The sequence below is a fragment of the Protopterus annectens genome, chromosome 2.part2, assembly GCF_019279795.1.
Source record: "Protopterus annectens isolate FY-2018-M chromosome 2.part2, PAN1.0, whole genome shotgun sequence".
In the NCBI taxonomy this organism is placed as follows: Eukaryota; Metazoa; Chordata; order Ceratodontiformes; family Protopteridae; genus Protopterus; species Protopterus annectens.
This window is the reverse complement of record NC_056730.1, coordinates 405,329,154-405,341,395: the sequence shown is the minus strand read 5'-3', so window position 1 is coordinate 405,341,395 and position 12,242 is coordinate 405,329,154. Positions and strand designations below refer to the sequence as shown.

Here is a 12,242-nt window from a genome sequence, read left to right as displayed (position 1 = left end):
TGTGAGAGGGGGTCTTAGCAGGCACAGATTTAGTAGTTTTAGCTGCTTTAGCCCTGGCAAAGGCCTTAATGGACATGGTTGCAGGTGGCCTAGCAGCTCCACGTGCAGGGGTTGAAATATCCAAGGGGATAGTGTCAGATAATTCCTGAGAAACTGCAAGAGCAGGTGGGATTTCAGAAGCCGATTCCACCAGGTTGGAAGAGGCCTCAGTAGGAGGTAAGTTTTCGGCTGAAGGATGAACCGCTTGCTCGGTTTCGGCCGAAACCGAGACACTCGCGGTTGGCTTAACCGCGGTTTCGGCCGAAACCACGGACCGCGAGTGTCGGTCCTTTTCCTTGCGCTTTTTAGATATTTGCATAGTCGGAGGATCCGACGGCATAATGTAAGCAAAATCGGGGCCGAAAAACTCCTCAGCAAATTCCGACCGACGTCTAAGCGTCCGTCGGTTAAAAGAAGCACAGGCTAGACAAGCTGCTACGTTGTGGTCTGGGCCTAAACAAGGTAAGCAGTAAGAGTGGAAATCTTTATGAGGTATTTGTTTCCCACAAGGTAAACAGTTATTCACTTTTTCTGACATCGGCTGAGGCAAGAAAGAGTCCCCAACGGGGTACTTAGCTTTTTAGAAGTCTTCGGTAGTAGTAGAAGTATTCGGTAGTAGTAATCTCTGGTTCTGACCGACCGGCACTTGCGAACAGCTTCTGCTTCGGGCGCCACGTGGCAAGAAAGACTGGGGAAAATGGCGTCGGCTGATGCCTTTATACCCGAATAACTGCAGCTATGATGTCGGGTGAAGAGCGACACCAGCCGAGGCCAGACCCAGACTTTGGAATCCAGCCGACCGAAGGGCTGCCTGACGACAGGACAACCCATTTGTAAGGACTGCAGATGCATCCTTGAAGGACATCAGGTTGACTGGCTTGAACTACCTCATCAGCTCACTCTCTCTCTCTCAACTACAGATAATCCACTCCATCCTGTACCAGCAATCTTTTCTCTCCTCCTGTACTCACTACCTTCCTTTTCATTCCTTCTCTCTTCCTCATCTACTCTGCCCTAATCTCTCTCTCCTATCCTCGAACTTAGTAGCCAAACTCTGTCTACAACTTATTGTACATAATCATTCTTAATGAACAATTTTTGACTCTAAACACTACACTCTAAGTACTGCCTCAGGATTGAAACTATAACTGTATAACTACTGACCACATTGTATGTAATGTATTTTTCTCATTTTAGTCTAATACCATTCTAATACAATTTGTATCTTACTGAGGAGCTTTTCTCCATAGGTCTCTGCTGAAAATGGGCCAATAAGCTCAGTCAGACTAACCCAGTCAACAAATATAAAGTAAAATAAAATAAAAATCTTGATGAGTGCATGGGTAATAGAAAGTTCACCCCAGGGATTACTCCAGAGGCTCTACTTGATAGAGGCACTGGGAACCGTCGGGCGGCACGATGCCAGGGCACTTCTATTGGCTAGGCTTGTAAAGGCTCCAGGGCCATTAGCTTTGTACACACCTATAAACCTATGGTTACAGTTGCAGGTGGATTCATTAAAGAGATGCTCTTTAAGTGCATCTTTGAAACTTTTATTGGTTTCTAAATTTTTGATGTCTGTAGGCAGGTGGTTCCAGGTAGCAGATCTCAATCTAGAGGAGGCTATCTCACCCACAGCAGTTTTAAATGGAGAACGTACCATAGATAAATTGCTGTCCAGTGTACTTCTGAATACATAAGGGCTGTCTTTAGAGGTCATTCCACTCTTAAAGGGGAGCAGTGACCATGTTTTAGCACCTTGTAAATTAAAGTACTTAGAAGAAAAGTGTCTCCTGAGGTAATGAAAGCAATTTGGAATTTTTAGCAAACTGCAATGGTGCATCTGGTTGTCTCCAATAGAATGAATCTGCAGATTTTACTCCCAGCAGTCTGCATTCTGCAAGTACTGGGGGGATGAATACATAATGAAAAAACAAAGGCCATATTCAAGTTTGGTGTTAAAATATTTTTAGCATTGGCTTGTGAGTACCGGGTGAAAGGAGATGACTGATTTTGTACATAGTTTTAATTGATCACAGAACTTTACTAGTTACAGAATCAGTATGCATGGTAAAGTAAAGGGTGGGATTGAGTATTCGACCTAGGCACGTCTGGTCATTAACATTAGGCACTGTGTTTGCATTATAATCCATTAAGAAAATTATGGGCATTGGGGAGATGGGGCTAAAAAGATAAACATGAATTTACAGACAGCTCTACTGTGTCCATTACCCACTGATTTATTTTCAGTCATGAACCTTAGATGAAGGTTGTAAGTATGTAAAGACATAACTCTACCTGTTTAATGCTACTCCATAAAATAATTTCATCAAATACTGTCTATAATAAACTAGCATTTAGAGAGCATGCTACACTAAATTACATTAACAACACACAAAACCTGTAATGCTACTGATGTCTTCCATCCTATTCACATAGGTGTTTAGCCTTTTTCTACCATTTCTCACAATTCATATTAGAAAGGGGTCCCTGGGTTTGACCAGTCCACCTACTCTGTTAAAACAAACATGCCAGTAAACAAAGCACACCTAGATGCTTAAAAATCAATACATTCTCTGGGGGCAAGGATAACAGCAATATGGAGGGAACACCTGACTATCTGGTTTGGAATTGGTCATGTTGCTGACCTGTCACTGACAGAAGATCCAATCTGCAGTTCTTAGCTAGTCCCCAGTCCAATACAGGATGTATAACTTTAGTCACAGAGACCATACTCTTCCAAAGGGGAAATCCCTGCCCCAGGCAGAAGGCACATGGGTGAACACAAAAATAACACAAGGATCTGAAGGGGATACAAAGGAGCAAAAGGATAGCATTGTACAGCCAAACTATGAGATCAGTTAACAGCTGGACACTAAGATGAGGGCAATAACCTCATGAATGAGGTACACGGCACAGGGCATAAATAAATAAATTTCAAGTGTCAAATGTTTCAACAAAATCCAAAAAGTAATGCATCAAATGAGTAGTGGGTACAGAAAAGAGATAACATTATTTTTTCCCCTTTGGGGAGTGACAGTAAGAGCAACAGATGCATTGAACAGCCCCCAAAAGTGGCCTGAAAATTCAAAACTGAAGAAATTCAAGAATACACAAAACACAAACAAGGAACTCTTACTAAAGAGGAGCTGGAGGATGTACACTGAAAATATGCACACACAACAAAAAAAGCAGACTGAATGCAGAAGGTAGTCCATTCTCACCATCACACTTTGTGCTTTCTCCTTTAAACCACAGCACTGGCTCAGTCACAGTAGTAAGGTAACTAAATGTAAAGATGTACTAAATGCAAAGCAAAGCCTTCCAGGCACCTATGTAATCACCCCATCCTGTAATGTAGCTGAAAAATACGAATTACAGGGAATGGAGAGAGATAAAGCATCATTCAAGTTTTGTTTCTCAGCTGATGTAGCAATGAAAAAGGAGTCATGTTAGCTTCTGACATTACTGTCATCTAAACAAATCTCTCCACTTACTGGATCAAAGTGCTCATTGTTTTCAAATGTCTTTTCAACATCTTCATCTCCTATTTCATCTTCACTTTCTTGCTCAGCATAACGTAAAATCCACTTTTTCATTGTTTCTTTCTCATCCTGTTTCGCAGTTCCCTAACAAAAGACAAAAAAAGAATAAAAACAGCACAGTTGCACAAGTCCCACTTACATGTAATAGCAGATATTCGTAGCACACACTGCCTTACTGGCATTCGGATAGTAGCACCCTGCTACCCTCCACTGGCAGTCTAATAAAGGTCAGAGTCTCTCCCACTGCCTGTCTCCAGGTATGATGAGCTAATCACCTAGCAGTACAGGGACTGCCTTACAAACCCATAGAGAGGACCCCTTTTCAGTTTTCTAGAGTCCAAGCAGGAAGAGAATCGTGCAACACAAGCTTTGTGTACACCTCCTGTTCCAATACCAACAAACACACACACATAACAAAACAAATAAAGGTCACAGAGCAGTGCACCACAGCAAAGCAAACACCAAACTATGTACATTCAAAGACAGGGAAGGTAGGTGGGTACTGCTAGTAAGAAAGTGTGCTCTATGAACATTTACTGTTACAGGCAAGTAGGACTTATGCAACTGTACTATGTTCACAGAACACACTGTCTTATGGCTGACAGTGCTTCATAAAAGGTATGGCTAGAGAACAGAGTTGCTGACTCTTGAATACTTGGACAGCCCATGCCTTTCCAATATGCCACTCAACAGGAAAAATCCCTGATGGAATACACATTTACCTTGGCTGGATTTGCATAGCCATGGTAGGTGTAACAAAATATAATACCATAGGACAACCAAACTAAAATGATTTGTTTGGAGACAGGGTCAAACAAGGAGCAACATATGTAAGAAATAAAAAGCCTTTCAGCCTTCCTGAAGGGTTTCATTCTGTCAAGGTACACCAAAGCAGCTAGTGCATATCCAAGTTATGAAGCATCCTCTCTCCTTTATTCTGAGTTTCTGGGAAGAACATGGGGAGATTGATAGACTGGTTGAGATTGAATTCTGAGGCCACTTTCGGCTTGAAAGGAGGATTAATATATAATGCAATCTATCCCTGTGGAAAAGTAAGGGTGTCTAACCATGACAGCTTGTTGCTCAGAAACTCACCTTGCAAATATCAAAGCAATAAGCAAAACAGTTTCCACACTAACAGCTTCAAATCAGCCTAAGTAGCAGGTTTGAAGGGTGGTAAGGTCATTTTTCTAGGACACAGCTGAGATCCCAGAAAGGAGGAATTTGCTAAGGGGACCGGATATTCAATTCTCTTTTCATGAACTATTTTACCAAAAGAGAAAAAAGGAGATCCATTATCATACAAGCAGAAATGGCATACACCCTAATGGACACGTACAATAAACCATTCTGAAGTAACTCAAACACATCTTTCAGGACCAGAGGGATGTTAACTTAAAGGGACACTCTGTTCCCATTAGGCATCATTTAGAAAACTTCATCCATTTGTAAACACAAGGTTTTCTAGTAACAGGTTTTCCAGCCTCCTTTAAACACCTGCTGCACATCCTCATGGAAAAAAATACCTAAACAGAGACAAGACTGAATCATTCAGACTGTCAGTTGAAGTTGCTCCAAACAGGGGTGCACCAGAAGTCCTTGAGACAGTGTGAGCAAATCTGTGATAATTGCTCTTGGCCAATACCATTAAAATGGAGAACAAAGATCATCTGGGTCAATGGGGCCACCACAATGATCTTTGGCATTTCTTTCTGAATCTTCAGAAGTACCTTGTGAATTGGTGGAAATGCATACAGGAACATTCTCGTCCTGGGGAATGAGAATGAATCTGTCCACCAAGCATGCTTACAAGGATCCCTGGAAAAGAATTTCTTCAGCTGTCTGTTTTGAAAGAAAGTGAACAGATCTATATGAGGTGTTCCCCACATCTGGACTAGATCTTGAAACACAACTGCCTTCAGCTGCCACTTGTGCAGGTTTGCCCAGGATCTGCTTAGTCTGAATACCGCAACGTTTTGCTCTGATGGGATGTATGAAGCCTGAAAAGTCAGAATGCTGAAAAGCCAACTCCCAGGCCATTACTGCCAACTAGCACAGACAGTATGGCCTTATACTGTCTTGTATGTTGGCGTACTACATCACTATGGTGTTGTCAGTATCCACAGGGAGAGGACCAGGAGTCCATGAGTGGTAAAGGACTTTTAAGTCTGGCTCATTGCCAACATTTCTTTGATACTGATGTGTTTCCATGCATTCTTGGGCCTGCACTTGCAGTCCCACTGACACAGCTCCCAAAGTCAAGTTGGACAAATCTGTCTAGGCAGACTGAACCAGAACAGGTGGGAAAAAGGGAAATCCTGGATTGATACTCAGGTGTGCTATCCCACATTGTAATGCTTGTCTGATGAAGGCCAGTACTGGAAACTGGGATTCCGAAGAATGTAGGTGCTAGGTCCAATAATTTCAAATATACCACTGACTTTTCCTCATATGGAAATGAGCCAGTGGTGGTATGAGAATCATGAGCACCATAAGTCTTACAATTTTTAAGAAATATCTTGCTAAGGTGACGTTCCTTTAGAAAATTCCTGAACATCATCTGGTAAGCTAGTACATTATCTTCAAGAAGAAAGACCATTCATTTGTTGATGTTAGACACCCCCAAAAGAAGCGTCTTTGCGAAGGTGTGTGGCATAACTTCTGAAGATTCACCTTGAACCCTACTTGGGAGAGTAAGGTCAAGATCTTCTCTAGTGATTCCAAATAACTGGATGCAGACTCTGCACAGATTACAAAGTCATCCAAGTAAGGAAAATTGAATGCCAAGAGTCCAGCAGTGAGCCATTACCAGAGCTAGGCATTTGGAAAAACATTCAAGGTGCAGTGGACAGCCCAAAGGAGAACAAAGAGAACTGACAGTGTGAACTGAATCAGACAGAAAAATCTCAGATATCTCCTGAAGCAATGAGCAACGTGGACATGATGATATGCATGCTTCAAGTTCAGGCTCAGCATGAAGCAGTGATCTTGCAGAAGAGCACCACCTGCAGGGTGAGCATCTTGAACTTGGGGATCTCGACAAAAGTATTCAGAAAGTAAATGTCCAAAACCAGTCACCATGGCGGTTCTTTTTTTGGAACCAGAAAAATTCTGGAGTAGAAATCTTTCACTCTCTCTGAAGGAGGGACTGGCTCTATGATCCTAGAGTTAATCATTTGTTATTTCCTCCTATACTCTGGCAAAGTATGGTCCACTGGGTGAGGGGGAAGCCCCTCTGAATGGAGGCAGATGTTCCTGCCATTGCCAACTGTAATCTCTGCCAATGATGTTGAGTACCCACTTACTGGAAACTACTGACAGCCAGTCTGCCTTGTTGAGAGCTAACTTTCAAGATGGGGCAATGGAGGGGAACTTGGTTAAGATGGAAGCACAGCTTTGGCAATAATCATACATCAAAAGGATTGTTATCCTTTTTGGGGAAAGAACACCTCTTATTAGATTTGGTGGAGTTCTCATCCTCCCATTTCCTTTTGATGGCTTGATTTTTGTTAGGCTGGGACTGTTTGTTGGGCCACCGAAAGTTATCTTGCTAAATGGGGGGAAGCTTGGGGATATGGAACATTTTAGACACTCCTTGCAACCATTTACTTACATCATACCAATGTTTTATGATTTGACCAGCTGCTGTACCAAACACAATCACAATCAAGTGCAGCAGTCATAATCTCATTTTTTAACTCATCACAAAAGTTTTGACTGTGCAGCCAAGCATACCTTCTTACCACCATAGAAAGTCACTGCATTTCTAAAGACGGTCTCGGTCTCTCCAAGGGGCTCTTTAAAGCATGTATAGACACTTGAGAAACACTGGAAATAATCTTTTTCACATAGTCTTGCTGCTCTGCAATAACTTTATAGCAAACCTGTTTAAACTATACATACACCTCAACATAAACTTCCACATAAAACACTTTTAAAGCAACCATGCTGGACTGTCAGCTTCATTCCCTGACAGTCTAGCTATTTGCCTTGATTATATTGAGGAACCGGGTTAGATGAAGACATGATCCTTTTACTGGCAAAGGTTGCTGGGGACACAGAAGCAGCGCCCACAGACAAGGGGGCTTGGAGGCCAGGCATGGCTGAGCACATCTTGAATTCCTTAAACAACTTTTTAGGCAGAGGCTCAGTCAACAGAGAAATGCAAGCTTTTTTAAAAATATCTACCAGCTCTGGGAACAACAGAGGGAAGGTTTCCACATATGGGGCATCATCATCCAAAAGAACATATACCCTTCTGATCTCAGGAGCATCTGATGATTGCTCACAACTGAATAAATCCCTAAATTCAACCAGCACTTAGGAAAAAGAAAACATCTGTTTGGGTTTCTGAACCTGTTTGTCCACAGAGGAAACTGACTGTGGAGACTCTAACACTTCTGAAACCTCAGATACCAGATCCCCTTCAAAATCAGGATTCCAAGGTGGTTGAAAAGGAGTAGGAGCACTAGCAATTCTCATGACTTCGGTCTGCACCCCATAATCAAAGGCATGAATAAATAATCTACCCATAGGCACAAGCTCAGGTGAAAACATATTCAAAGAGTGTTGCTCTGTAGGTCTTCTGGCTCTTTTTTGCATGCACTGCACTAGGTGGAGAATCTCCAGGAGAAGACGCATCAACTTTTTCAACAGATTTGTTCCCCGAACTTACCCTGTACCTTAAAGAGTTTGGTTCTCCTGTACCCAGACCAAGGAATGGTACAGCCCTGGAGGACTTGTCTGACCCTGAAGTCATACAAAGTCATGGTACTATTGCCACAACACGTGACCTGGAGGAAAAAGAAGGTGAGTGGTCCAATAGCCTGCCCAAGGCTACTGTGGAGTCAAAAGCCATAAGCTAAGGCATATTCCTGAATTTACTTTTATGTTTTTAGGTGCATTACAGGTAGACGTTGGGGGACCGTATCAGAGTCCATCAAGTCAGGAGACGAAAAAAATAGCCAGAGCAATACCAAACAATGACTGCATGGTCAGCCAGTTAAAAATTAACATTTCCACTACTCTCCCTCTAAACAGGGATCCAAAGTCTATTCTAAACACTGCAATGAATAAAATAGGAGCAGTTTCAGTAACGCAGTTCAAAGTGCAAAGTACATATATAAAATTCCACTGGTTTTTGAAAAAAATGCTAATATCAGCCCAAATGTATAGATACAGCCTAAAACAGTATTAGAATAGCAATGAAGCATAAATGTAAGAAAAATTCCTGTCAAAAATGTGTAACATACAAATTGTGCCAAACTCAAGATTTAAACGAAAATAAAATAATTTAAAATGCTGCAATACTACTCAATCACCTCAAATAATCATAACCCCCAAAAAATGTGAAATCAGTAAGTTTCCCATGAAAAATTTCAAATGAAACTTTTAATCAGCAGAAAAAAATTGCAGGTAACCTGTAGCTCAGGAAGCGCGAGATAATGAAAGGAACTTAAGTAAAATGGCCTTAGTACTGAAACTCATCTAAACATTCACATATGGCCATAAAACTCATAAGAAGGCTTAACCCCCCCCCCTCCACCCAAGACCAACAATCAGCTTAAAATAAACAGTATAAGAATTACGCTGTGCAGTCAAAGTAAAACCCAAGTATATACCAAATTTCTTTTTCTTCTTTCGGCTTTTCCCGGTTAGGGGTCGCCACAGGGGATCACCTGTCTGCTCATGATTGGCAGTGGAGTTTTACGGTGTTGAGTTGCCAGCCTGGCGCCCAACCTTCCACAGAAGGCACACACATGCACACACTCACACCTAGGGCCAATTTAGAGTGTCCATGTCTACAGCATGTCTTTGTGATGTGGGAGGAAACCGGAGCACCCGGAGAAAACACACGCGGTCACAGGGAGGACATGCAGACACTCTCTCTCTTTATATATATATATATATATATATATATATATATATATATATATATATATATATATATATATATACACACACACATACACCAAATTTTATACTACTCCAAAACTGAAAAAAAATCAAACTGCAGAAATAAACAATTTTTTTTTTTTTTTTTTTAAATGAGCTCAGCAGCTGAAGAGATCCAGGCTAAGAAGCAGTCTTCCAAGAGATCCTTCTCTTTCTATAGCACTAGAAAACTGAATGGGTCCTGTCTGTGAGTTTGAAGGGCAGTCCTCATCCTGCCAGGTGATTGGACCTTCACACCCATGGGTAGGCAGTGGGAGGAGCTGTGAGCTTTAATAGACTGCCAGATGAAAGTATCAGGGCACTACTACCTGAATGCCAGTAAGGCAGTGTGGTTGTTGAACTTCTACAGTTATATAAAAATCAAATTATCTAATTACTATATTAGCTGATCTGTGAGAGAATTCTCCTCATGCTCATCTGAGACGAAGTCCTGAGAGGAAGCGTTGGCACTGACAAGTCGGTGCGACTATCCTCCCCGGACCCGTCAGGAGAGTGTCAGCACCTAGAGTGCCCGGTCCGCGCCGAGGACATCAGAGTAGATGATTTTGATGATTTAGTGGACTTGCCGCTACAAAAATGAAACTATGAAGCACCAAGTGAATAGGTCTAAAGAGACAACTACAGGAGCTATATAGTAAGTAATTATCTATAAAAGATAAAGAAGATTTTGAAAAAAAAAAAGACTTGCAAATAGCGATTTTGTGTCACAAAATGCTCGAGCGAACTGGAACCCCTGAGATTCATGCCGTGGCAAACTAGATCTGGGGTAATTCCAACAGTGCATCATGGAATAAGGGGCTTGGTATCGAGCTACTGGTAAACCCTGAGCTTTGCCAATGGACTGGCTCCGAGCCCATCAGTGAAAAATGAATGGCGAGATTGAACAACTTCACATATGAGACTTACAAGGAGGAAGTTTTTAAAAAAATAGTAGAACTTGACGACAGAGCATACTGAGAGAATACCAAGTTCTCTGCCATGCTAACAGAAATTGGAGGGAGTAGAATATATCAATTTTATGAAGATACAGATAAGTAAATGGACTGGAATTCCACAGCAAGAACTATTATCTGAGAGAGCACATGGAGTATAGGTTTCCAATGCTTGCCATTAGCCAACAACTGAAACCTCTTTTGGTTAAGATGCAAAAGTACCAAAAGAAGGAGATGCCATAGAGTATAATGTGGCAGAGGAAAATGTGTTAAAAGTTGCTGACAGCAGAGTTTTCATGGAAAATGTCTATCTGCTGCACACTAGACAAAAAAGTAAATTCATCCCAGCAATCAGACTGTTGTGGGGCTGGAATGAGATTCATGTTGTTATATCCAAGAGTTTTCAGTGTTTTTTCCTGGTGGTTTGAAGACATACATGGAAGAGCAGGCAGTGCAGGAGGAGAGAGTCTGGTCAACATAAATAAATGGCAAGCAGAAGGGGATTCAAGGTTAGGGAGAGACCATGCCTGTCAAATCACTCCCACTTTTTCAAACAAAATGGAAGAAAGACAGAAGTCCAAGAGAGGACCAGAAGAATAAAGAGATATTTGGATTTCAACCACATGCTGGAAATGACTGTGAGAAGCAACATGAAGTTTGAACTATGCTTACTATGTTAAGCTAGTGAGAGAAGTGAACTAATAATCTCACTTTGCGCTTTAGCTGCAGAGAAAAAAGGATGGAAGACAAAGTGACTAAGCAGACTGGCTTTCATTTTTGAAAAGATTTTCTGACTTGTACTGACTTACACTGCACTGAGTTCTTGTTACATAAATGAGAGGGTAAGAAATGAATAAGTTAAAAATCTAGCATGCCAAGAAGGTTACATTGTACACAGCATAAGGAAAGGTATAAAAGTGCTATGCACACATACACCAAATTTTATACTACTCCAAAACTGAAAAAAATCAAACTGCAGAAATAAACAATTTTTTTTTTTTTTTTTTTTTTTTTAATGAGCTCAGCAGCTGAAGAGATCCAGGCTAAGAAGCAGTCTTCCAAGAGATCCTTCTCTTTCTATAGCACTAGAAAACTGAATGGGTCCTGTCTGTGAGTTTGAAGGGCAGTCCTCATCCTGCCAGGTGATTGGAACTTCACACCCATGGGTAGGCAGTGGGAGGAGCTGTGAGCTTTAATAGACAGCCAGATGAAAGTATCAGGGCACTACTACCTGAATGCCAGTAAGGCAGTGTGGTTGTTGAACTTCTACAGTTATATAAAAATCAAATTATCTAATTACTATATTAGCTGATCTGTGAGAGAATTCTCCTCATGCTCATCCGAGACGAAGTCCTGAGAGGAAGCGTTGGCACTGACAAGTCGGTGCGACTATCCTCCCCAGACCCGTCAGGAGAGTGTCAGCACCTAGAGTGCCCGGTCCGCGCCGAGGACATCAGAGTAGATGATTTTGATGATTTAGTGGACTTGCCGCTACAAAAATGAAACTATGAAGCACCAAGTGAATAGGTCTAAAGAGACAACTACAGGAGCTATATAGTAAGTAATTATCTATAAAAGATAAAGAAGATTTTGAAAAAAAAAGACTTGCAAATAGCGATTTTGTGTCACAAAATGCTCGAGCGAACTGGAACCCCTGAGATTCATGCCGTGGCAAACTAGATCTGGGGTAATTCCAACAGTGCATCATGGAATAAGGGGCTTGGTATCGAGCTACTGGTAAACCCTGAGCTTTGCCAATGGACTGGCTCCG

General features: G+C 41.6%; 1 protein-coding gene across 1 annotated transcript in view; it reads right to left on the bottom strand.

Annotated features, from left to right (window-relative positions):
• Nucleotides 1-12,242, bottom strand: part of DHX29 (DExH-box helicase 29) — a 1,644,099-nt gene that overhangs the window by 1,325,522 nt on the left and 306,335 nt on the right. The window contains exon 6 of the mRNA XM_044064425.1: nt 3,537-3,668. Coding sequence (XP_043920360.1) covers nt 3,537-3,668 — 132 coding nt within the window. The remainder of the gene's footprint in view (nt 1-3,536; nt 3,669-12,242) is intronic.